The sequence below is a fragment of the Lampris incognitus genome, chromosome 3 (assembly GCF_029633865.1).
Source record: "Lampris incognitus isolate fLamInc1 chromosome 3, fLamInc1.hap2, whole genome shotgun sequence".
Classification (NCBI taxonomy): domain Eukaryota; kingdom Metazoa; phylum Chordata; class Actinopteri; order Lampriformes; family Lampridae; genus Lampris; species Lampris incognitus.
In genome coordinates this window covers 60,902,829-60,930,741 of record NC_079213.1, presented here as the reverse complement: position 1 = coordinate 60,930,741, position 27,913 = coordinate 60,902,829, and the positions used below count along the sequence as shown (strand labels likewise).

At 43.2% G+C, this 27,913-nt stretch overlaps 1 protein-coding gene across 2 annotated transcripts; it reads right to left on the bottom strand.

Moving 5' to 3' along the window:
* Positions 1–429: 429 nt before the first annotated feature.
* Positions 430–27,885, bottom strand: LOC130110219 (torsin-1A-interacting protein 2-like). Of its 2 annotated transcripts, XM_056277245.1 has the most exons (8): positions 27,740–27,885; positions 27,257–27,358; positions 27,039–27,146; positions 22,490–22,645; positions 21,642–21,812; positions 19,609–19,779; positions 11,853–12,026; positions 430–2,261 (listed from the first exon to the last, which is right to left on the bottom strand). In XM_056277245.1, the coding sequence occupies exons 2-8, from the start codon at positions 27,288–27,290 to the stop codon at positions 1,501–1,503; spliced, it is 1,575 nt and encodes a 524-aa protein (XP_056133220.1). In that variant the 5' UTR covers positions 27,291–27,358; positions 27,740–27,885; the 3' UTR covers positions 430–1,500. The 2 variants fall into 2 exon arrangements, with proteins under 2 accessions (XP_056133220.1, XP_056133221.1); XM_056277246.1 differs by lacking the exons at positions 27,039–27,146; positions 27,257–27,358; positions 27,740–27,885 and adding an exon at positions 23,649–24,299.
* Positions 27,886–27,913: the final 28 nt, after the last annotated feature.

The following is a 27,913-nucleotide window of genomic DNA, read 5'->3' as shown; positions in this document are numbered from 1 at the left end:
ATCAGCGGCTTTATTTGGGTTGTAAGGCACATTTCTGACATGCACTCGTCTCTCTGGATGAAAACCACATCGACGGTGCTGACTAGTCATTTATACATTAACATATAATCAATGACATTTTTTGGTAAATTGTGCCCTGTAGTTTGAAAATAGTAGAAAACAAATCACTATCTTGTTATTGAAACACCAAAAAGCCCACATATCAATTAAAAAAAATAGTATTTTAATGTCTAATATATAAATTATGATCAGTATTATGTACAAGGTATCAATATGTTTACTTTTTAAATGTTTGATATTACCAGTAAAAATCATAACATCCGATTCAAATTCCATCAGTGATCACATTTTACCAGTGACATCAAGTGAACATAAAGTGTCGGAGCCAACTTCATTTTTTACAGATATCCTACTAATATCATACCTTTCATGGTGAATGTACACAGGATTTTTTATAAACAGATTTTGTAGTCCATCTCATTGCTCCTAAAGCCACATTCCTGAGGATCAGACTCAGAATCAGAAATACTTTATTCACCCCCGAGGGGAAATTACTGACACTCATGATATTGGTAAATGAATTGGTGGCTGCCCACTCTACCTACACCCTGAAACTCCAGTAGAAACGAGACAGTTTGCAATGAATTTCTGAAAAACAACAAAAAAAACAACATCTGAAACAGAATTTTAGCGATACATGTAGTATGTGTCGGTACAGGTCTTCTACGAGGGAAGTCTGCCAGAGGAACTTTATCTCTTCTTCAGGTCTTCTACGAGGGAAGTCTGCCAGAGGAACTCTATCTCTTCTTCAGGTCTTCTACGAGGGAAGTCTGCCAGAGGAACTTTATCTCTTCTTCAGGTCTTCTACAAGGCAAGTCTGCCAGAGGAACTTTACCTCTTCTTCAGTTCTTCTATGAGGCAAGTCTGCCAGAGGAACTTTACCTCTTCTTCAGGTCTTCTACAAGGCAAGTCTGCCATAGGAACTTTATCTCTTCTTCAGTTCTTCTACGAGGCAAGTCTGCCAGAAGAACTTTATCTCTTCTTCAGTTCTTCTACGAGGCAAGTCTGCCAGAAGAACTTTATCTGTTCTTAAGTTGCTGCTACCTCGCCTGTTATCCCCATGTCTGGCTGCAGCGGTGAGGAAGTAAAACATGATGTGATGATTAATTCTTCTTGGGAAAGTCCTACCAGATAGCCATTATTAAAACGAGCCACTACAATATTTGACACGTGTTGGTTAGTTTTTGTCTTAACTATGCCAGATATCCAAGAGGATAACTATTTGAATGTGAATCTTCAGGATTGTAGCTCTGAGTGGCTTCTTTACATCTGTAGTGAGTGACTGTATGCCTTAAAACATAAGGACATCTTGAACTTAAAACTCTAGGTGCCATCTTCAAGATGACATAAAAAGCACAGTGGGGGATCGGATTTAAAAGGCAGTAGTTTGATGCTTGGAATAGGAGATTTCAGACAGGAGCATTAACTTCCTTGTATTCCTCAGCATCCAGCTTGTTCTGTCCTCTCCTCTGCCACCACAGGCAGGATCAGGTGGGATATGCGACTCCAAAGGCCACCATATTTGTTCGGGTCCATCCTGTTGAAGGCGATGGGGTCCCCGAAGGTGAGAAACTTCCTTTGGAGATGGTCATCCACCATCTCCTCCACGGCGCCCAAACCTAGCTGGGCAGGAATCTTGTCCTTGTCTGTCAACAGCACTGTGAAGATCAGAGAGACTCCCTTATAGGCCGCGCTCTCATGGTCACAGTAGCGATAGAAGATGAGGGTGGAGCTTGGAGGAAGCTCCTCGAAACGGTGGATGACAGCCACAGGCTTGTTGCCCTCAAAGGCTTTCTGCAACTGGCTGTCAATATCCAGCTTAACCTGGTCGCTGTCTTGGTTGGCCTTGCTGGCTCCGTCAATGTGGAGGACGGAGGCCTTGAGGGCAGAGGAAAAAGCAGAGGCTAGGCCCTTGGCCAGGCAGTGCAGAGTCCTTTCAGCACTATGGCCGGCGGTCAGCATCAGGCTGACCGGCTCTGTGGGGTGGTCTGTCTGAAGGTGCGTCATCAGGTGGATCCGGCTCCTCCTCCACAGCTCCAGATGCTGGTTCGGGAATTGAGTCTTCATCCTGTCCAGCTCCTGGAGGAAGATGTCTACCGGCCCTATATCCTTCTTCTCAGGCTGAGACTGAGGCTGGAAGATGGGCCCCAGGATGGCAATAATCACCACTATGACCACGGGTACCCAGTATTTTCCATTTCCTGTTAAGAGCATAGGACACAAAAGCTTACTGAAACAATGCTTTTCAAAGTAAAATCACTGGGTTTTTTTCAGTCAAAGTGAACACATATACAGACTTTTAATAAGAGAGTTATCGGACATGATCCCACATCTAGTAGCTCTTTGGTGTTTTCAGGTAATCTTAGTTATTCTAAAGCCGGGAACACGCAAGGCGATTTAAAGGCCGATATAATCACAATTTGGCCATAATGACTGATTTTCAGGATCGTGGCAAGTCTGCACTGTTCTGTGCAAAATATGGTAGGTCACAAAGGACAGTTGGTGCATTTTATCTAGCACCAAGTCACTTGCCTCCCAATTAAGCCTTGTGCCAGTCAGGAGCCGTCATGATAATGATGATGATTTTTATGACTGGGATCTGGATAAGTCTGAGCTCATCAGCAAGTGTGTGTACTTCTATGACTACATTTGTAACCAGTGTGCTTGTCTACGTCCCCCCCCCCCTTTCTCCCCAATTGTAATTTGGCCAATTACTCCACTCTTCTGAGCTGTCCCAATCGCTGGTCAACCCCCTTTGCTGATCCGAGAAGGGCTGCAGAGTACCACATGTCTCCTCTAATACATGTGGTGTCACCAGCCGCTTCTTTTCACCTGACAGTGAGGAGTTTCACCAGGGGGACGTAGCACGTGGGAGGATCACGCTATTACCCCCAGTTCCCCCTCCCCCCCGAACAGGCGCCCCAACTGACCAGAGGAGGCGCTATTGTAGCGACCAGGACACATACCCACATCCGGCTTCCCACCCGCAGACACGGCCAATTGTGTCTGTAGGGAAACGCGACCAAACTGGAGGTAACGCGGGGATTCGAACCACCAATCCCCATGTTGGTAGGCAACAGAATAGACCGCCTCGCCTCCGGATGCCCCCACAAGTCAGTCTTTTAATGTGTGATGCTGAGTCTTTTCCCAGTCAGCTAACGTTCTCATCTTAAGTCTAACATCAGGATCTCAAAGTGATTGATGATTAAAAAACATGAATATTGACCAATAGATTGTTTTTTTCTTCTGTGCACAGGGACAACAAAAGTAGCCTACAATTTAAAAAGGTGTATTACATAAGATTTTCATTTCAATCTTGCCAGTATTTAGCCGACTCGGCAGTTGAGCTAGCGGGCCGCACAGCCTTCCGTGCCGACAGGACAGCGGACTCCGGCAAGATCCGCGGAGGAGGTTTGAGTATGTATGTCAATAACTCTTGGTGCAACAATATAAAGATTGTTGAAAGGCATTGCTCTGCTGATCTCGAGCTCCTTATGATTCAGTGCAGGCCTTTCTACCTGCCCAGGGAGCTAACGGCCATTACCATCGCCGCCGTATACATCCTCCCACATGCTTATGCTAAGGAAGCACTTAAGCAGCTACAATGTGCCATCAACAGACAACAGACCAAACACCCGGACAATGCCTTTATCGTAGGTGGTGATTTTAATCAGGCTAACCTCAGGGCTGTATTGCCCAAATTCCATCAGCATGTCTCCTGCCCCCTAGGGGACAAAATACCCTGGACTATCTCTATACAAACATTAAGGACTCATACAAAGCTACTCCCTGCCCTCATCTGGGGCATTCTGACCACCTCTGCCTGTTTCTGGTCCCAGCCTACAAACCCCTAATAAAACAGGTCAAGCCAGCAGTGAAGACAATCACTGTCTGGCCAGAAGGAGCAGTCTCTGAACTCCAGGACTGTTTTGAAAACACAGAGTGGAGTATTTTTGCACATTCAGCTACCCATGGCTCCCATACAGACATTAATGAACAGACATCTGCCATACTAGCCTACATTAACTTTTGCACTGAGAGCGTCACAACAAAAAAATCAATCTGCGCCTTTCCAAACCAGAAACCCTGGATGACCAGTGAGGTCCAGCAGCTGCTGAAAGTCCGGGATGCAGCGTTCAAGTCAGGTAACTGTGAGACCTACAGCGCAGCCCGATCCAACCTCAAAAAGGGCATCAGAACAGCCAAACATTAATATTCCCGACGAATAGAGGACCACTTTCACAATAACTCCGATCCCCGGCGAATGTGGCAAGGCATTCAGTCTATCACAGACTACAAAAGCTCCAACAGCCGTCCCACTGTCCATGATGCCTCCCTGCCAGACAAGCTAAATCATTTCTATGCCTGCTTCGACAAGGACAATACTGACCCGGCCACAAAAATCCCCAGCCACCCAGAAAACCAGGTGCTCACTCTATCAATCACAGAGGTCAGAGAATCACTGTGCAGAGTGAACACACGGAAGGCTGCCGGACCGGATGGCATACTGGGTCAGGTCCTCCGGGAATGTGCCAACCAGCTGGCTGAGGTCTTCACAACTATATTTAACCTCTCACTGTCCCAATCCATAGTCCCGGCATGCTTTAAGACCACCTCTATCATTCCTGTCTCCAAGAAACCAACATCCACATGTCTGAATGACTACCGACCCATAGCACTCACCTCCATTGCCATGAAGTGCTTTGAGAGACTGGTTCTGGCTCACATCAAAAACATTATCTCCCCCACATTCAACCCACATCAGTTTGCCTACCGTCCCAAAAGGTCTACAGAGGATGCCATTGCCACTGCCCTGCACTTTGCTCTGACCCACCTTGAACTTAACAACACATACATTCGGATGCTGTTCATAGATTATAGCTCTGCATTCAACACTATCATCCCCGCCAAACTAACCACCAAACTCCTCTCCCTTGGCCTCAACCCCTCCCTCTGTAACTGGATCCTGGACTTCCTGACCAACAGACCTCAGTCTGTTAGGTTAGGTGTCAACACCTCCTCCACCCTGACCCTCAAGGCTGTGTTCTGAGCCCCCTCCTTTTCTTCCTCTTTACCCACGACTGCCTGCCAACTCACCCTTCAAACGTTATAGTTAAGTTTGCAGATGACACCACAGTCATTGGCCGTATTTCCTACAATGATGAGATGGCCTACAGGGATGAGATTCAGCAGCTTACATCATGGTGTACTACCAACAATCTTGTCCTCAATGTACAGAAGATGAAGGAGCCGATTGTGGACTTGAGGTCTAGAAGCTGTAGCCACTCCTCCATACACATCAACGGGGTGGAAGTGGAGCGTGTTTCTAGCTTTAAATTACTTGGAGTCCACATCAGCGAGGAACTTTTCTGGACATTAAACACCCAGGCCCTTGTGAAAAAGGCCCAACAACGCCTGCATTTCCTGAGGAGGCTGAGGAGTGCCCGTCTATCCCCCAAAATTCTCACCAACTTCTACCACTGCACCACAGAGAGCATCCTGACCAGCTGCATCTCAGTGTGGTACGGCAACTGCACCTCAGTAGACCAGAAAGCTCCGCAGCAGGTCATCAAGGCGGCCCAGCATATCACCGGTACCCAGCTCCCAGCCATAAAAGACATTTATCACAAACGCTGCCTTTGAAGGGGTCTCAGCATCAGCAGTGATCCCACTCACCCCAACTATGGACTGTTCTCCCCCCTGCGCTCTGGGAGGCGCTATAGGAACCTCAGAGCTCGCACTACCAGGCTCATAAACAGCTTCTTTCCACAAGCTGTTGCTCACCTGAACCTGAATACACACTGAATGTCTGTAGCTATTTTTAAATATTTTGTAGTCCTGCTCTTTTTTAACTTATTTTTAGCTTTTAGTCTTCATGTGTGTAACCAAGCCACTGAGGATGCACAAGCCAGTGCATCCTTAGTGCCGGTCCCAAGCCCGGACAAATGGGGAGGGTTGCGTCAGGAAGGGCATCCGGCGTAAAATCTTTGCCAAATCAAATATGCGGATCATAAATAAGACTTACATACCGGATCGGTCGAGGCCCGGGTTACCAACGACTGCCACCGGTACTGTTAACCAGCAGGGTGTCGGTGGAAACTATGCTACTGTTGGGCGAAGGAGAAGGAGAGGGGGAAAGCATGTCCAGAGGCAGGTAGAGAGGAGGAAGGGTAGGCATGTGGAGGTGAGAGTTGGAACTTTGAATGTTGGCACTATGACTGGTAAAGGGAGAGAGCTGGCTGACATGATAGAAAGAAGAAAGGTAGGCATACTGTGTGTGCAAGAGACCAGGTGGAAGGGGAGTAAGGCCAGGAGTATCGGAGGTGGGTTCAAACTCTTCTACCATGGTGTGAATGGGAGGAGTAATGGGGTAGGGGTAATTCTGAAGGAAGAGTATGTCAAGAGCGTGCTGGAGGTGAAGAGAGTGTCAGACAGAGTGATGAGTATGAAGCTGGAAATTGAAGGTTTATTGCTGAATGTTATCAGCGCATATGCCCCGCAAGTTGGGTGTGAGATGGATGAAAAAGAAGAATTCTGGAGTGAGTTGGACGACATGGTGGAGAGGGTACCCAAGGAGGAGAGAGTGGTGATTGGAGCGGACTTCAATGGACATGTTGGTGAAGGGAACAGAGGTGATGAGGAGGTGATGGGAAGGTATGGAGTCAAGAAGAGAAATGTGGAAGGACAGATGGTGGTGGATTTTGTGAAAAGGATGGAAATGGCTGTGGTGAATACATATTTCAAGAAGAGGGAGGAACACAGGGTGACGTACAAGAGTGGAGGAAAGTGCACACAGGTGGACTACATCTTATGTAGAAGGCGCCGTCTAAAAGGGATTGGAGACTGCAAGGTGGTGACAGGGGAGAACGTAGCTAGGCAGCATCGGATGGTGGTCTGTAGGATGACTTTGGAGACCAAGAAGAAGAAGCGAGTGAAGACACAGCCGAAGATCAAATGGTGGAAGTTGAAGAAGGAAGACTGTTGTGTGGAGTTCAGGCAGGAGTTAAGACAGGCACTGGATGGTAGTGAAGAGTTGCCAGATGGCTGGACAACCACTGCTAGGAAGGTACTTGGTGTGTCATCAAGACAGAGGAAGGAAGACAAGGAGACTTGGTGGTGGAATGAGGGAGTACAGCAAATTATACAGAGGAAAAGGTTGGCAAAGAAGAAGTGGGATAGTAAGAGAGATGAAGAAAGTAGACAGGAGTACAAGGAGATGCAGCGTAAAGCAAAGAGAGAGGTGGCAAAGGCAAAAGGAAAAGGCGTATGGTGAGTTGTATGACAGATTAGACACTAAGGAAGGAGAAAAGGACTTGTACCGATTGGCTAGACAGAGGGACCAAGCTGCAAAGGATGTGCAGCAAGTTAGGGCGATCAAGGATAGAGATGGAAATGTGCTGACAAGCGAGGAGAGTGTGCTAAGAAGGTGGAAGGAATACTTTGAGGGGCTGATGAATGAAGAAAATGAGAGAGAGAGAAGGTTGGATGATGTAGGGATAGTGAATCAGGAAGTTCAGCGGATTAGCAAGGAGGAAGTGAGGGCAGCTATGAAGAGGATGAAGAATGGAAAGGCAGTTGGTCCTGATGACATACCTGTGGAGGCATGGAGATGTTTAGGAGAGATGGCAGTGGAGTTTTTAACTAGATTGTTTAACACAATCCTGGAAAGTGAGAGGATGCCTGAGGAGTGGAGAAGAAGCATACTGGTACCGATTTTCAAGAACAAGGGCGATGTGCAGAACTGTAACAACTACAGAGGTATAAAGTTGATCAGCCACAGCATGAAGATTTGGGAAAGAGTAATAGAAGCTAGGTTAAGAGGAGAGGTGACGATCAGCGAGCAGCAGTATGGTTTCATGCCACGAAAGAGCACCACAGATGCGATGTTTGCTTTGAGAATGTTGATTGAGAAGTATAGAGAAGGCCAGAAAGAGTTGCATTGTGTCTTTGTAGATCTAGAGAAAGCTTATGACAGAGTGCCGAGAGAGGAGGTGTGGTATTGTATGAGGAAGTCAGGAGTTGCAGAGAAGTTTGTAGGAGTGGTGCAGGATACGTATGAGGGAAGTGTGACAATGGTGAGGTGTGCGGTTGGAATGACAGATGGGTTCAAGCTGGAGGTGGGATTACATCAAGGATCGGCTCTGAGCCCTTTCTTGTTTGCAATGGTGATGGACAGGTTGACGGACAAGATCAAGCAGGAGTCTCCATAGACGATGATGTTCGCGGATGACATTGTGATCTGTAGCAAGAGTAGGGTGCAGGTTGAGGAGAGCCTGGAGAGGTGGAGGTATGCACTGGAGAGAAGAGGAATGAAAGTCAGTAGGAGCAAGACAGAATACTTATGCGTGAATGAGAGAGAGGACAGTGGAATGGTCAGGATGCAAGGAGTGGAGGTGACAAAGGCATTTGAGTTTAAATACTTGGGGTCAACTGTCCAAAGTAACGGGGAGTGCAGTAGAGAGGTGAAAAAGAGAGTGCAGGCAGGTTGGAGTGGGTGGAGAAGTGTGTCAGGAGTGATTTGCGACAGAAGGGTATCGGCAAGAGTTAAAGGGAAAGTTTACAAGATGGTTGTGAGACCAGCTATGTTATATGGTTTGGAGACAGTGGCACTGACGAAAAGACAGGAGGCGGAGCTGGAGGTGGCAGAGTTGAAGATGCTAAGATTTTCACTGGGAGTAACGAAGAAGGACAGGATTAGGAACGATTATATTAGAGGGACCGCTCAGGTTGGACGGTTTGGAGACAAAGCAAGAGAGGCAAGATTGAGATGGCTTGGACATGTGTGGAGGAGAGATGCTGAGTATATTGGGAGAAGGATGCTGAATATGGAGCTGCCAGGGAAGAGGAGAAGAGGAAGGCCAAAGAGGAGGTTTATGGATGTGGTGAGGGAAGACATGCAGGTGGCTGGTGTGACAGAGGAAGACGCAGAAGACAGGAAGAAATGGAAACGGATGATCCGCTGTGGCGACTCCTAACGGGAGCAGCCGAAAGTAGTAGTAGTAGTCTTCATGTGTGTATATCTTATACTGTGTTTGCTGTGTTTGTCTGTGTCTGTCTTGCACTGTTTGGTGAAGCCACAGCCATTTCATTTTTAACACGTGCCTGCACATTGTTTTTAATGACAAGAAGTTGAATTGAATTGAACTGAATTTCACCCAATGGCCAATGGTGCTATGTATGCAAGGTGAAGCTCTGTCCAATTCATTCTCAGTTTGGTTTGTTATTGTGGCCTGAATTCAGCTCTCTGTTCTGGAACATCAGACAAGACAGGAAATTCACAAATTTGTTTCTTCCCGAGAGCTTGGTTTGTAGAGGCACAAGCCCCTTTTATAAGCATTTAAGTTCACCAAGTTCAATAGAGAAGAGGCAGCATGTCCGGGTAGCAGGCGGTCTATTCTGTTGCCTAGCAACACGGGGCTTTCCGGTTCAAATCCACGCATTGCCTCCGGCTTGGTCGGGCATCCCGACAGACACAATTGGCCGTGTCTGTGGGTGGGAAGCCGGATGTGGGTATGTGTCCTGGCTGCTGCACTACCACCTCCTCTGGTCGGTCAGGGTGCCTGTTCAGGGGGGAGGGGAACCGGGGGGAATAGCGTGACCCTCCCACGCACTACGTCCCCCTGGTGAAACTCCTCACTGTCAGGTGAAAAGAAGTGACTGGCGACTCCACATGTATCGGAGGAGGCATGTGGTAGTCTGCAGCCCTCCCTGGATCAGCAGAGGGGGTGGAGCAGCGACTGGGATGGCTCGGGAGAGTGGGGTGATTGACCAAGTACAACTGGGGAGAAAAAAGGAGCAAAAATTCAAGAAAAGAGGCAGCAGTTGTGAGAATAACTGGACAAAAAAAAACAAAACACCGTCAGGCTGAAAAAGCAGCGTTTTAATTCCCAACTAGCCACAGTCTAACTACTACTACTATTACTACTACTTTCGCCTGCTCCCATTAGGGGTCGCCACAGCGGATCATCCGTTTCCATTTCCTCCTGTCTTCTGCATCTTCCTCTGTCACACCAGCCACCTGCATGTCTTCCCTCACCACATCCATAAACCTCCTCTTTGGCCTTCCTCTTCTCCTCTTCCCTGGCAGCTCCATATTCAGCATCCTTCTCCCAATATACCCAGCATCTCTCCTCCACACATGTCCAAGCCATCTCAGTCTTGCCTCTCTTGCTTTGTCTCCAAACCGTCCAACCTGAGCTGTCCCTCTAATATACTCGTTCTTAATCCTGTCCTTCTTCATCACTCCTAATGAAAATCTTATCATCTTCAACTCTGCCACCTCCAGCTCCACCTCCTGTCTTTTCATCAGTGCCACTGTCTCCAAACCACATAACATAGCTGGTCTCACTACCATCTTGTAAACCTTCCCTTTAACTCTTGCTGGTACCCTTCTGTCGCAAATCACTCCTGACACTCTTCTCCACCCACTCCACCCTGCCTGCACTCTCTTCTTCACCTCTCTTCTGCACTCCTCGTTACTTTGGACAGTTGACCCCAAGTATTTAAACTCATATGCCTTCATCACCTCTACTCCTTGCATCTTCACCATTCCACTGTCCTCCCTCTCATTCATGCATAGGTATTCTGTCTCGCTCCCACTGACTTTCATTCCTCTTCTCTCCAGTGCATACCTCCACTTCTCCAGGCTCTTCTTAACCTGCACCCTACAGATCACTATGTCATCTGCAAACATCATCGTCTACGGAGACTCCTGCCTGACCTCGTCCGTCAACCTTATAAATAGCCACAGACAGAGCAAGAGCTAAAACAAGATCGGATTTACCTTTGAAAGATAGAGAAGTTTAAGAGGGGAAAAAAGATTTCAAAAACTTTGTCGAATTGACCGATTATTTTCTCCCTAGCATGACTGATGTCCACTTTCACAACCTGCACAACACTCGCTGGCTAGCTTCGCAGCACCTGTTACACCGCCTCTGTATAGCTGAACCGCTAGCTGGTATGGATGGACATGAGCAATATAATTATATTGTCAAGTCAGTAGCCAAAGTAATCAAACTCGGCAAAACCTTCCTCCTCAAAAGTCAACACACTTTCAGTTTGGGGTAAAGGGACATCTTTTTTGTCCCTCCTTCTCTGTGTAATAATTGTGTTTCTACTTTTTAACAAGCAGTGTGTGAAACAATGTTGATCGCTCAATTTCTGAGTGGCGTGAACACAGCCCTATGGGAGGAGGGAGATCAGTAGATTCTGGCTATTCTTTTAATTCAGATCCCTTGAAAGTTTGTGGGCTTCAAGCTTTTGTTTTTTTTTTGTGGATTTTTTCCCCCTCTTTCTCTCCAATTGTACTTGGCCAATTACCCCACTCTTCCAAGCTGTCCCGGTCGCTGTTCCACCCCCTCTGCTGATCCGGGGAGGGCTGCAGACTACCACGTCTCCTCCGATACATGTGGAGTCACCTGCCGCTTCTTTTCACCTGACAGTAAGAAGTTTCACCAGGACGACGTAGCGCATGGGAGGATCACGCTATTCCCCCCAGTTACCCCTCCCCCCTGAACAGGCGCCCCAACCAACCAGAGGAGGCGCTAGTGCAGCGATCAGGACACATACCCACATCCAGCTTCCCACTTGCAGACACAGCCAATTGTGTCTGCAGGGACACCCGACCAAGCCGGAGGTAACACGGGGATTTGAACCGGTGATCCCTGTTTTGGTAGGCAATGGAATAGACCGCTACATTACCCAGATGCCCGGTGGGCTTCAATCTTGCACATTACATCTTAAAACAAAAATGGGCAAAAATAAAACTTGGCAAGCAATGGTAATACATTTACCTCCAAGAACTCCAGCGCCCTCTGGATTTACAGGTGGAGTAGCCTTTTCTTCAGGGGCAAGTGTCTCAACTTCATCAATTCTCTCAATGACCTTTTTATCCGTAGTATGGTTTTGAGGAGATGCCGTCTCTGGCAAGAATTCCTTTGAATCCTTCTCCACTCCTTTACAGTCACCTGAGTGATTGGGGGGGGGGGGGGGGACAAGTCAATGTGAGATAAAACAATAAAAAAAAAAAAATATATATATTTCTATATATATATATATATATATATATATACACACACACACACACACACACACACTCATAAAACAACCCTGATATCCACTCAGTGTCATATGAAGGCAAATGAAAAAATGTAATTAGGAATGTTTGGAGACGAGTAAAATTTCAACATTTAACACAACTCTTCATCGTCCCCATATCTCTTGATAATCAGTACTTTGTACTACTTCTTGCACTGTGTAATGTTTATACTTTGTTTGATTTCCATGCTCAAACTGTTCCACAATTTCACTCCACAGATTGAAATGCCCATGCTCTTCAAAGTTGATCCAACACAGAATTTCTAGAAGTTTGTTTTCCCTCTCAGATTATATTCCCTTTCTCTATCTGAGAGTATTTTGTGTATATTACTCGGTAGTAGATTGTTTCTTGCTTTGAACATTATTTGTGCTGTGTTAAATTCTACTAAATCCCTGAACTTCAAGGCACTTGACTTTAAAAACAGCTTGCTGAACTTCCGGTAAGATGGCGACTTGAATAGCAGCACAACTTTCTGCCTCTCGCAAGTTGGCTAAAATAAATCCTCTAAAACACTAAACTCGACGCAAAAATAGGAGAAATGAGAAGAGGAGGTAATTCGAATAAAGGTAGCCGTACAATCCAAAAGGGTAACGCACCAGATACACAGGGAGCGAAGAAACAGTCGGAGCAAGGTAATAGCAAACACGAGGTTGAAGAAGCTACAATGGCGGCGGACACAGCTGAGACATTGCGTGCCGGATTAGCAGCTATCGCTAAAGAGATACAAGAATTCAAACAAGAGCTACGGGGTGACTTTGCCAGACTCAAAGATGAGGTGAAAAGGGAAGTGAAGGAAGAGATTGCTTGCTTCCGAGAAGAAATGACACAGAAGTTTGCAGAGAGCAACGGCGAAATACAGGCGCAGAAAGCGCACATGAGTGAAGCCCAGAAGCGCATAGCCGAGCTAGAGGAATGGCAGGCGGACTCGACAGAACTACTGATGGACATGTCGACCCAAACGCGCCAGATGCAAGAAAAAATAATGGACCTGGAAGGGAGGTCAAGGAGGAACAATATTCGAATCTTTGGTGTGCCAGAGGAAACGGAGGGAGGCTCCATTACCCAGTACGTGGAACAACTCTTGAATACTCAACTTGACTTAGAAGAAGGGACCAATCTCCAGATACAAAGAGCTCACAGAGCCCTCGCTCAGAAACCCCCTCCGACAGCTCCCCCCAGGTCAATAGTGGTGAACTTTCAACAGTTTGATATAAAAGAAATGATTCTCAAGAAAGCATGGAAAAAGAATAAGATAGAGATAGGGGACAAACGTATTTACTTTGATCACTATTACACAGCTGAAGTGGTCCGGAAAAGAAAATCATATTTGGGCATGAAGAAAGTGCTCAAGGGTAAAGGAATTCGTTTCCAGGCACCCCTCGCCAAAATAAGGATCCACTGGAACAACGGAACGAAGACATACGACAATGCCAGGGAAGCTGCGATGGACATGAAGACGAGAGGCTGCGACATCGAGATACCAGACGATGACACGGCAACCACGGCCACAGAGCAGGTGGAGGCGACTGGGACGCGAGCAGGGTGGCAACGAGTCCAAGGCGCGAAAGGAGGACGTGAAGCTGCACAACGAGCGAAAGAGAAGCTCCTGGCCTATCTGAGAAAGTAGGATTGGTATCGTTCTGACTGAGTTGAGCTCCATTACAAAAGGCTTTTTCATCACATGCCACTGAGAGAGGTAGGCTATACGGTTGCCAAACGTTGGACATGCCTAGACAAGGCTGTAGGCCTATCCCATGTGATGGGCAAAATGTCAAGTCTAGAGTGGGGCCCTTTCTGAAAAGGATTTCCCCTTCACCTACCAACGGGGACTCGGGGTGGTTAGGCCCCTTTAGTTGGAAGTTATTTTTGTTGTTGATTAATGTGTTTTATATTTTTAGTTTTTTTGTTTGGAGCTCTGTGGGAATATATGGAAAAAGAGTATCAATATGTCTAGATGGTTCACACTACTAAAATAATGTCGCTGAATGTTAATGGTCTAAATATGTTAAAGAAGAGGGAAAAGGTTATGATTAAGCTAAAAAAGGAGGATGTACAAATCATATTCCTACAAGAGACCCATTTAACACAGATAGAGCATGGGAAACTTAAGAAATATGGGTACAGACATTCATATTATAGCTCCTACAAGGAAGGGCGCAGGAGAGGTGTTGCAATTTTAATATCAAACAAAACTCAATTCGATTATGATGGGGAGATTGGAGACAAGGAGGGGAGATATATTATAGTGAAAGGGAGGTTAGAGAACAAACCAGTGACATTGGTAAATATATACGCCCCTCCTGAAAGTGATAAAAGATTTTTTAAATCTTTGTTTGATGAGATAGCAAACGAGTCAGAGGGGGTCTTAATTTGTGGGGGAGATTTGAATGTCGTTTTGAATCACAAAATGGATACGACCAGTATCAAAAGGACTAAAACACAGGTCACTCGATTTGTAAATATATCACTGGAAGAGATGGGGATGGATGATGTGTGGAGACAATTACACCCTCAGGAAAAAGACTATACACATTACTCAGCTGTACATAAAGTTCATTCAAGGATAGACTATTTCCTTATGAGCATTGACGATATTTACAGAGTAAAGGAGTGTGGGATTGGAGGGGCGGATATCTCAGATCACAATCCAGTATATTTAGAAATTAATTTGAATTGTAGAAAGCGAAATACGGTTTGGAGGTTTAATGTGGGTCTACTGAATAGTGAGCAGAGTAAGATTATGTTAAAGACGGATATTCGGACATATCTAGAAGAAAACAGCAATGGGGAAGTAGACCCAACAATATTTTGGGATGCCATGAAGGCGGTCATCAGGGGAAAGTTAATAGCGCATTCAGCATTGATCAAAAATGCAAGATCAATCATATCCAGAAAGAATACGCACAGGTTAAGAGAAATGGAGAGGGAATACCAGACTGCGGGAAATCCCGTGGTGTTGGAGCAAATCAAATCGGCTAAGTCAGACATTAGTAAAGAACTGTTAGATGAAGTTGAGAAAAAAAGCTCGTTTCTCAAACAAAGATATTATGAAACAGGCCCGCGCGCAACTAAACTGTTGGCAAAACGTATTCGCAAACAGCAAGCAGTTGGCCATATACATAAGATCAGAGACCCCCATTCAAATGAGTTAACGAATATACCAGAGAGCATAGAGGACATATTTTTGGGATATTATAAAGAGCTATATTCACAACCCACACCTGCACCCGAAGCGGAAATTAATACCTTTTTGAATTCATTAGATTTACCCTCAATTGGACGGCTCCAAAATGACAAATTAACAGCTAACATAAAGATGGAAGAGGTGATAGATGCAATAAATTCTTTGAAAAACAATAGAAGCCCGGGCAGCGATGGATACCCTGTAGAATGGTACAAAGTGTTTAGGGAAGAGCTGGCACCGATACATCTGAGATCCTTCAATTGGACACTTCACAATAATAAGATACCACCATCATGGTCAGAGGCAATAATCACAGTCATTCCAAAACTGGGAAAGGATAAAGAATATTGTGGGAACTACAGACCTATTTCATTATTAAATGTAGATTATAAAATATATACGACAATTATCTCCAAAAGGTTAAACTCATTCATCGGTGATTTGATAGATGAAGATCAAACAGGATTCATGAGAGAAAGACAAACGCATGATAATATCAGAAGGACATTGCATATTGTTTATCAAGCGAGTAAGAGAAAACAAGCTACACTATTAGTAAGTTTAGATGCAGAAAAAGCATTCGATCGGGTGTCTTGGAATTTTTTGTATGCAGTATTGGAACGACTAGGGTTCAGCAATAAGTCAATACAGTGCATTAAAACATTATATCAACAACCTAATGCTCGGATTAAAATAAACGGGAGTTTAACGAACAAGTTCAGTTTGCAGAGGTCGACAAGACAAGGATGCTGTTTGTCTCCGACACTGTTCGCGTTATTCATTGAGCCTTTAGCGGAGGCCATTCGCCAAAATGAAGGAATTAATGGAGTGACAGTGAATGGCACTGTCCACAAGGTGGGGCTATTTGCTGATGATGTCATAGCCTATCTTGATTAACCACATACATCACTCCCTCAACTAATGAAGCTACTAGAACTATATGGTCATTTATCTGGATATAAAATTAACATCTCAAAAACACAGGTGCTAGTTCTCAATTATACTCCAACCACAGAATTCAAGGGAACATTTTACTTTAATTGGAATCTAAACAAAATCAAATATTTGGGAATTTACATTACCAAGGAATTGTCTAAATTACATAAAGCAAATTACGGCAAGATCAACGATGTGATGCAAAGGGATATTGATAGATGGTCCACTCTGCCACTTGACTTCAGCTCAAGAATTGAGACAGTTAGAATGAATATTCTACCAAGGCTTCTTTACCTATTCCAATCGTTGCCTGTAGAGGTGACTCAAGCTCAATTTGATAGGTGGGATAGGACAATATCTAGATTTATTTGGGGAGGGAAGAAGCCCAGAGTAAGGTATGAAACTCTCCAACTCTCAAAGGAAAAGGGAGGTATGGGTTTACCAAATCTAAAAGAATATTTCAAAGCTGCCCAGCTGAGATATGCTGTTGACTGGTGTAGGAAAGATTACATGGCCAAGTGGAAAGTCATGGAAAGGGAATATGGTGGGTACCCTATCCAGAATATTTTAGGGGATAAAGAAGTAGTATCCAAGAAAACAAAAACCCACATGGATTCAGTCACATTATTTACACTGGAGTTATGGTTAAAATTGATTAAAATCAACAAATTACAAGATGAGATACAGTTATTGAGATGGGTAGCATATGATAGAGACTTTACTCCAGCGAGGCATGATACAGTTTTTAAACTGTGGGTTAACTGGGGAATCACAGCATGGTGCACTCTAGAGGAAAAAGGGGAGATGGAGAGTTTTCAGGGTATGAAAGACAAGTTTGATTTGGAGAATCATGACTTCTTTAGATATTTACAATTAAGGGATTATTACAACAAATGTATCAGGGGAGGACCCTCCATGGAGGTGAACAGTGTGATTAAAATTATAATTAACGCATATAAAGGGAGAAAATCTAGGACTATATCTGTACTATATCAAGCTCTCACAACTAATAAACACTCAACTACATATATAAAAGAAAAATGGGGATTAGAATTTGGCACAGAAATTACAGAGGAGGACTGGCAGAATATGTGGAAAGTTCATCAATCCTCCACTAGTTCGCGGATATGGAGGGAATTCTCCTGGAAAAATCCGATACGTTTTTTTATTACACCAAAAATCAAAAATAGATACTCCAGCACCAAACTGTCATGCTGGAGGAAATGTGGAACAGAGGATGTAGACCATTCGCATATATTTTGGAAATGTAATAAGCTAGCGATGTTTTGGGAGATGGTTCATGATGTAATACAAAAGGTACTTGGATATGACTTCCCTAAGTGCTATATGACCCTCTATTTCTGTAATTTTAAAAACGACGACATAGGGCCAAGTGATAGATGTTTGGTTAAGATACTGCTGATTACGGCTAAGAAGGCAATCACAAGAAAATGGTGCCAGGTGGACACCCCCACACAAGGACAATGGATGGAAATAGTGGAGGACATTCATTCAATGGAAAAACTGACTCATCGATTGAGACTTACAGTACCTCGGATGGAAGACCAGTGGAAGAAATGGACATGGTTTAAGGAGCAAACACGCGACGACATAATTCATGACAACAGTTAAGACTGGAAAGTTAGACCCACAGGAAGCTCTTGTAGTTCATTTTTTTGTGTGTTTTTTTGTTTGTTTGTTTTGAGTTGCCCTGTTGGGCTTGTGTGCAAGTAAATGTAGATAATTCAATGTTTACTTCTGAATACGGGTGCCATGTTTGTATTGACCTAAAAACTTCAATAAAAACTAAAGTGATAAAAAAAAACAGCTTGTTGGTGTGTTCACAATATCCTACATTATTAAATATCCTTATATCCTGCATGATTAACTATCCTTATATCCTACATAATTAACTAACCTTATATGCTACATGATTAACTATCCTTATATCCTACATTATTAACTATCCTTATATCCTACATTATCAACTATCTTTATATTCTGCATTATTAACTATCCTTATATCCTACATGATTAACCATCCTTATATCCTACATTATTAACTATCCTTATATCCTACATGATTAACTATCCTTATATACTACATTATTAACTATCCTTAAATCCTACATTATCAACTATCCTTATATCCTACATGATTAACTATCCGTATATTCTACATTATTAACTATCCTTATATCCTACATGATTAACTATCCTTATATACTACATGATTAACTATCCTTATATCCTACATTATCAACAAACCTTATATCCTACATTATTAACTATCCTTATATCCTACATTATCCACTATCCTTATATCCTACATTATCAACTATCCTTATATCCTACATTATTAACTATCCTTATATCCGACATTATTAATTATCCTTATATCCTACATTATTAACTATCCTTATATCCAATATGATTAACTATACTTATATCTTACATTATCAACTATCCTTATAGCCTACATTATTAATTATCCTTAAATCATGCATTATTAACTATCCTTATATCCTGTTATTAATTATCCTTGTATCCTACATGATTAACTATCCTTACATCCTACACGATTAACTATCCTTATATCCTACATTATTAACTATCCTTACATCCTACATTATTAATTATCCTTATATCCTACATTATTAACTATCCTTATAGCCTACATTATCAGCTATTCTTATATCCTGCATGATTCACTATCCTTATATCCAACACTATTAACTATCCTTATATTCTACATTATTAATTATCCTTATAGCCTACATTATCAGCTATTCTTATATCCTGCATGATTCACTATCCTTATATCCTACATTATTAACTATCCTTGTATCCTACATTAACTATCCTTATATCCTACATGATTAATTATCCGTATATCCTACATGATTAATTATCCTTATATCCTACATTATTAACTATCCTTATATCCTACATTATTAACTACCCTTATAGCCTACATTATTAACTATCCTTGTGGCTCTTTTTTGTAGTATACATAATGGTTGTAGGTTGGTGTTGTGGGTGTTGCTCCAAACCTCCACACAGTAGGTCAGATATGGTAAAATAAATGAATGATACAGAGTGTACAATGATTTATGATCCAGAATGTGTCTTGCTTTTCTCATGACTGCAATGCTCCTTGCCTGCTTTGCTCACAAACATGTTATGTGAGGTTTCTAGCAGATTGTGTGGTCTAGTATCACACCTAGAAAATCTTATATCATGTAGTATAAGGATGGTTAATCTCACACATTACATCTTAAAACAAAAATGAGCATAAATAAAACTTGGCAGGCAATGGTAATAAATTTACCTCCAAGAACTCCAGCGCCCTCTGGATTTACAGGTGGAGTAGCCTTTTCTTCAGGGGCAAGTGTCTCAACTTCAATTCTCTCAATGACCTTTTTATCCGTAGTATGGTTTTGAGGAGATGGCGTCTCTGGTGAGAATTCCTTTGGATCCTTCTCCACTCCCTTACAGTCACCTGAGTGATTAGGGGGGAAAACAAGTCAATGTGAGACGTACAATCAAATATACACACACACACACACTCATAAAACAACCCAGATATCCATTTGGTGTCATATGAAGGAAAATTTAAAAATATAATTAGGAATGTTTGGAGATGAGAAAAACTTCCAACATTTAACACAACTCTTCATCGTCCCCATATCTCTTGATAATCAGACCTTTGTACTACTTCTTGAATTGTGTAATGTTTGCACTTTGTTCGAGTTCCATGCTCAAACTGTTCCACAATTTCACCCCACAGATTGAAATGCCCATGCTCTTCAAAGTTGATCCAACACAGAATTTCTGGAAGTTTGATTTCCCTCTCAAATTATATTCCCCTTCTCTATCTGAGAGTATTTTGTGTATATTACTCAGTAGTAGATTGTTTCTTGCTTTGAACATTATTTGTGCTGTGTTAAATTCTACTAAATCCCTGAACTTCAAGGCACTTGACTTTAAAGATAGCTTGTTGGTGTGTTCACAATATCCTACATTATTAAATATCCTTATATCCTGCATAACTAACTATCCTTATATCCTACATGATTAACTAACCTTATATCCTACATGATTCACTATCCTTACATCCTGCATGATTAACTAACCTTATATCCTGCATTACTAACTATCCTTACTTCCTACACAATTAATTATCCTTACATCCTACATTATTAACTATCCTTATATCCGACACGATTAACTATCCTTATATCCTACATGATTAACTATCCTGATATTCTGCATTACTAACTATCCTTATATCCTACACGATTAATTATCCTTACATACTACATTATTAACTATCCCTACATCCTACACGATTAATTATCCTTACATCCTACATTATTAACTATCCTTATATCATACACGATTAACTATCCTTATAGCTACATGATTAACTATCCTTATATTCTGCATTATTAACTATCCTTATATCCTACATGATTAACTATCCTTATAATTAACTATCCTTATATTCTACATGATTAACTATCTTTACATCCTACATGATTAACTATCCTTAAATCCTATATTATTAACTATCCTTATATCCTACATGATTATTATCCTTATATCCTACATGATTAACTATCCTTATATTCTACATGATTAACTATCTTTACATCCTACATGATTAACTATCCTTAAATCCTATATTATTAACTATCCTTATATCCTACATGATTATTATCCTTATATCCTACATTATTAACTATCCTTGTGGCGCTTTTTTGTAGTATACATAATGGTTGTAGGTTGGTTTTATAGGTGTTACTCCATACCTCCACATAGTAGGTCAGATATGGTAAAATAAATGAACAATGCAGAGTGTACAATGACTTATGATCCAGAATGTGACTTGCTTTTCTCATGACTGCAATGGTCCTTGTCAGCTTTGCTTGCACACATGTTATGTGAGGTTTCCAGCAGATTGTATGGTCTAGTATCACACCTAGAAAACAATTTTTATATACTCATTCTAGTTGGACATTTTCTATCACTACTTTTATTTTGGTGTTTATCAAGTCATTTCCAAACATCGTAAACGCTGCATGGCCCATGTGGGCATCTTTGGTCTGAATCGCCGGCTTACGTGGTTGGCATGTTTGTCAAGTTGTGTTGTGGAAAAGTTGAATCTAGTTCAACTCTCTTGTTGGATGCTGTTGCGTTATTTTGCAGAACCCCCTGCGGCAAACGCACCACCCTCATTCAAAATGAATGGGAGGACACAGGTTTTGGAAGCATTGTCTGATTCTGTCTGAACCAGCCTAAGGAAAAGAACCTCATTACAGTATCAGTATCAGAATTTGAAATACAATACCAGTCTCCTACCTCCTCCCGCTCCACTTTCTGCCTTGTTTGCACCTGGTGGTGCTTTTTCAGGTTGACTTTTGTCACCGTCATCCTCATTAGGTTTTTCAGGTTGAGTTTTGTCACCGTCTAATGGGTCATCCTCGTTAGGTGAAGGGCCATTCTCCGGTTCTTTCTCCTCCTCTTCATGGTCTTATTTGATGAAAATTGTAAAATGATTGGTTACTATGATGCAACAAGTCAGACAGTTAGATAGTTGACACTACGTGGGCATTTTAAGTGGAATTCTATAGCTGTGAGGGAGTGGAAAAAAAAAAGTATATTTGAGGAAAATGTACAGCCTGGTTCAGAACAGCGCAACATATTTTCCCTCGAGCAAATCTGAGCATTCCAGCATTCATTTACACCCAAAAAGTTCACAAAGTACAAAATAGTTCATTGCATCCACACGTCTCATGTACCTAAATGTCCGAAAGTTGAAATGGATTTCTAGCTGAAAGAAAATAAATGTTGTTTGCAGTCCAAATTTAGGGGGGAAAAAAAACAACTATAATAAATAACAGGCATATCACCTAGCTGCCACACATACTACAACACACAACACAGAAGACTCAGGGTAGCATCAAGGCCTAGTAGAAACAAGTCACGCAAGAGATGGTTTGATTCCATCCCTTCTGTGTGCAGTTTGAATGTTCTCCAAAGACAATACTTTATAATCCTCGTAAGTATGAGTGATATGTAAACTACTGTGTGTGAACGCTTTCTGACTTCATGAATTCACAATGCGATTTAACTGAATTAATCATTAATAAAGTGAAATAATGAATGGATAATGACTGAGAATAGAAAATATGAAATAGAAAACTTACTAGAACCTTCATCAGGTTGCATGCTTGGCTCCCCTCTCTTGAGTGTCGCTGAACTTCCATCACTGTGGTTTTTCTTAGAAGCCTGAGAGATGAGCGGGTTGTTGCCCTGAACGGCACCGCCAGGATTCGAAGGAGGATCTGTCAGTTGAACACTGGCTGTGGGTGGGAGGTCAAAGGCAAAAGAGTCAGGCAAGTTTAATAAGAGTTAGCGATTTGGACCTTCCTTTCCAGAGGTCAAATATGATCAGCGGTTTTGCCTACCCGCCCCCCCTGGTTTCAAGTCCCAACAGTTTCTCCAACACCTCTTTAAGATACATGATGTGACAGGACATTTTACATAAACACAGTGCAAGTATATATTCACAGACAGGCGACAGGGGAGAGGGAGGGGATAACATGCAGCAAAGGGCCGGGGCCGGATTCAAACCAAGGCCGCTGTGGTAAAGACTCAGCCTTATGTGGTATGTGCTCTACCGGGCACCGGGGCGCTCCGCCATCAAAGCATTTTTATGTGAATTATGAAGTATTGCATTAAACGGGCTAGATGGAAATGTCAGAATTCTATAAAACCTCCTCAATATCACACGAAGGTTGTCATGCTCACTTCAGGTGGTTTTTGCTTTCGTCAATAACAAGCAAAAACCAATGCAAACACATTCGGTGTATAAAAAGTGAAATGCTAAAAGAATTTCATCACATGATCCAACTGTTTTTTTAACTTAATTTGAACACCTTTCTTGTGGGTGTGAAAGTATAGCTGTATGTCATTACACATGTAAAACTATGTTTAGGGTTCTACTTGCTTGAACAGATCTGTTGGAGACACACCGAATTGAAAATTAGGTGGAAACAGAAACAAATGTAACTGATGTAAGAAATAAATTCCCTGGACTATTTTCCCCGACTCCTCCGTGTGACAACACTTCAGCTAGACCAATCACTCGTGCTGGCCCAACAGGAAACCCAAGTCTAGAAAAAGATAAGGCAATATAAGATTATATAATGACCATTAAATGGCTGTGCTTGTTGTTGATATTGCCTGCTTAGACAGGCTTCAGCCCCCGTCACCCTGGTTTAAATTTGAGGAGGAGGAGGAGGAGAAGAAGAAGCAGAAGAAGAAGGCCATTTTTATTTTGTCATTGTACAGTTGTTTGGTTACCATGAATTTTGTTTTCTGTATTTAATCCATCCCATAGGAGCAGTGGACAGTCGCCATGCAGCACCCAGGGACCAACTCCAGTTCTTCTTTCCATTGCCTTGCTCAGGAGCACAGGCAGAAGTATTAACTCTAACATGAATGTCTTTTTGATGGCGGGAGGAAACCAATGCACCCAGAGGAAACCCACGCAGACATGGGGAGAACATGCAAATTCCACACAGAAAGTACCTGGGACGGCCTGGGGTTCGAACCCAGGACCTTCTTGCTGTGAGGCAACAGTGCTAATCACTGGGCCACTGTGCTGCCATAATTACAGAACCAACTCAATTAATGACTTACACTTACTCATCAGTTGTCATAATCCAATCTAAATATGTTGCTTTCTATGTCTCTCTACATCTGAGGGGTGTGGAGTTGAATCTTACGGCCTAAATACACCAGGCACGGGCACAGCACAACACGTCTGCTGCAGCACAACGCGTCCATTTCAATCAACTCAAGCTGCTACACTGACCACGGAGGCATTGTGCTGCTGATCCACGCAGCTTATCTATATTTTTTTCCTCTAAGCGCAGCTACGCGGCCCTCCAAGAAGCAAAACTACATAGAACTGTGTAAAAAAAATGACTACAATCTGTTTAAAAATGAAATTAAAATACCTCATTGTACCACAGCCAATGCAGCGCAGCAATGCAACCTCCTTGAGGGTTTTTTTTTTCATTGCATATTAATCAGTCAAATCAGTGTGTATCCATGATTCTGTAATTAGAATGATCGAGTTTATTAATTTAGTACCAGTTAAAGCATTTGCCACTTAATTTAGCCATTTTCCAAAGTAGCCTACTTGAAATCTCCTCAGGGGAGACATGGCTGGCACGCAACACAAGAGGCAGTCGGTGTAGTAAGTAAAAAAAACCGAAGAAAGTTGAGTCAGTTCATCTGGACTCAACGTTTATTGACAGATACGTTTCATCACTCATCTAAGCGACCTCTTCAGTCTAAACTGACTGCAGGTACCCCCCCTCCATAAAACAATACAGTTGCATGACGACCGAAACCAGCCACCAGTTTCATATGCAAATATGGGCGTGACCATTAACTAGAGATTCAATGGCCATGTGTATTATTCAGAGGATTTGGGAATGTTTGCAATCATAGCATTGTAAAATGATGACAGATGTACTCTTAGTCCCCCCCCCCCTTTCTGCAATGATGGTCATTCTCTCTTCACATAGATGCCCCCCCCTTCCCTGTTCAAACCAGCGCTCCTCCCTATCAAGGATGTGAACATCCCCATCCTTGAAAGAGTGGCCACTGGCCTGTAGATTGTGTAGACTGTGCAGTCCTGGTCTGTAGATGGTGTAGACTGCGGAGTCCTGGCCTGACGTGTTAGTTCTCCTGTGTTGTGCTCTTTTCCTCTTCCCTGGCAGCTCCATATTCAGTATCCTTCTCCTAATATACCCAGCATCTCTCCTCCACACATGTCCAAGCCATCTCAATCTTGCCTCTCTTGCTTTGTTTCCAAACCGTCCAACCTGAGCGGTCCCTCTAATATAATCGTTCCTATTCCTGTCCTTCTTCGTTGCTCCCAATGAAAATCTTAGCATCTTCAACTCTGCCACCTCCAGCTCCGCCTCCTGTCTTTTCGTCAGTGCCACTGTCTCCAAACCATATAACATAGCTGGTCTCACAACCATCTTGTAAACCTTCCCTTTAACTCTTGCTGGTACCCTTCTGTTGCAAATCACTCCTGACACTCTTCTCCACCCCCTCCATCCTGCCTGCACTCTCTTCTGCACTCCCCGTTACTTTGGACAGTTGACCCCAAGTATTAAAACTCAAATGCCTTTGTCACCTCCACTCCTTGCATCCTGACCATTCCACTGTCCTCCCTCTCATTCACGCATAGGTATTCCGTCTTGCTCCTACTGACTTTCATTCCTCTTCTCTCCAGTGCATACCTCCACCTCTCCAGGCTCTCCTCAACCTGCACCCTACTCTCGCTACAGATCACAATGTCATCCGCGAACATCATCGTCCATGGAGACTCCTGCCTGATCTTGTCCGTCAACCTGTCCATCACCATTGCAAACAAGAAAGGGCTCAGAGCCGATCCTTGATGTAATCCCACCTCCACCTTGAACCCAGCCACTGAGGATGCACAAGCCAGTGCATTCTTAGTGCCGGTCCCAAGCCCGGACAAATGGGGAGGGTTGAGTCATGAAGGGCATCCGGCGTAAAATCTTTGCCAAATCAATTATGCAATTTCACAGTGTAAGAAGGCTAAACTGTCATTTTCACATCCTCCCTGGTGAACTTGATGTGGTGTCCAGAGTTAATGTGGTCGGTGAAATGTGGTACATCCTGAGATTTAATCTTAACCCAGGTGTCGTCCACAAATCTGAACCAATGGCTAGGTGGTGTCCCTGAATAGGACATCAAGATTGAAGACAAGAGCCTCTTTTCCATTTCCTCCATATACAAGGTGGCCATTACAGGTGAGACTGGGGAACCCATAGCACACTCATGCCTCTGCCTATAGTATCGTCCCCTGTATGTGAAGTACGTGGACTGAAGACTGAGCAGGAGCAGACACAATTGGTCAGTGTTAAGGGTTCATTTGCCACCATCTTACAATGCTGTGATTGCAAACATTCCCAAATCCTTTGTGAACAGTATACATGACCATCCAAAGGAATTGAATCAAGTGCAACTGGACTTGATTATATATCTGTGAAGACGTTTCACCTCTCATTCAAGAGGCTTCATCAGTTCGTGCCTTTCTGACTAGACCAAGCTAGTCTGACTGGCTGGTGATGAAACAGTCAGACTAGCTTGGTCTAGTCAGAAAGGCACGACTGAGGAAGCGTCTTGGATGAGAGGCGAAATGTCTTCACGGATATATACCAAGTCCAGCTGCACCTGATTCAACTCCTTTGGATAACCATGTCCTGGTTGAATGAGAACATTCACAGACAGTATACATGACCATTGTAATTCTAGTTAATGGCCACGCCCATATTTGCATATGAAACCGATCGTTGGTTTCGGCTGTCATGTAACTGTATTGTTTATTAGGGTGGGGATAGCTGCACTCAGTTTAGACCGAAGAGGCCACTTAGATGAGTGATGAAACCTATCCGTCATTAAACGTTGTATCCAGAAGAACTGCTTCAACTTTCTTTGATTTTCTTACCTGGATTATTGAGCATGCATAAAGGCAAGTTAAAAAAAAAAACATTTCGCCTTGCCTATGTGATGCGCCGCTTCCTTGCCAGGTGTTCCCCCCAAACCAGAATAGAAATGTAGACACAGAAACACATGTGTAATACGACAGGACCAAGTGTTGGCCTTGGTTGGGTGTCAGAAGGTGTTTCTTTTCAACTATACCGTTTGAATGCTCTCCTGCTGCAGACCGAGAACCGTCCCTCCGCTTGTCCGGGTAAGTCGGTTGGTTTAGACTGGAGTTGGCGTCCACAGTTCCCTCTCCTCTGGGAACTGTAAGAAAGAAAAACAACAATGTGCTCGACTTCAGAGTATTTCTAATGCCATTATGCCGTTACACAAATATATCACGTATCATGTGATGTTGACTGCGGTTTCGTTACCTTCTTGGTTCTGAGTAATCTCCTGGTTTTCCATCGCTTTAGGTTGGAGCGCCTCAGCACAAGTGACCGGATGTCGAGGCTTCCAGCTCTGTGTAACACGGGCTGCGGATGAATCGTTGTATTTAACTCGGATTCGTTAACTGAAGAACACAGCGTTATGTGTTATTATGTTCGCTGTGCGGGACATAGCGAGCATAACTTGTTTACCAGGTGTTCGCAATAACGTCTAAAATAAAGCAGGATGTAGTTATGATTGTGACGGTTAGCTAAACACCACGGGCTGGGGGGGGCGTACCCTGCGACTAAGCAGTGTCGCTGGTTAGTTCAATAAACCAAGAGTGACGCTTTAAATTTCGTCCACTTCGAAGATTTCGACGTTATCTTAGCCCGCTATAGCTGTTAGCATTAGCTAGCTTCGCGCTGCTGCCGCTGGCGCAGTTAGCTCCCGCCAGAGTCGGTAAAAAGACCGCTGCTTGAACTTACCTTGCGGCGAGCAGGGCAGGAACCTCCAAGGACATTTGGCGGGGCTACAATGGCAGTTTTTAATCTGACTACGTGCAGGGTCACTTTAATCGTGATCAAAATGCCCTACCGAGAATCTCCTTATCTCAACGGAAGTATAAAAAAAAGGTGTCCCGTTTATGTCATCGGATCACC

Bases quoted from the DNA above. Each gene is read 5' to 3' on its own strand.
- LOC130110219 (XM_056277245.1), bottom strand. From the start codon at position 27,290: ATGGAAAACCAGGAGATTACTCAGAACCAAGAAG. The intron at 22,646-27,038 runs GTATAGTTGAAA...TCCCACCCACAG, and splicing joins AGCAGGAGAGCATTCAAACG to CCAGTGTTCAACTGACAGAT. The intron at 19,780-21,641 runs GTAGGAGACTGG...CTAATCACTCAG, and splicing joins AGAAAGTGGAGCGGGAGGAG to GTGACTGTAAGGGAGTGGAG.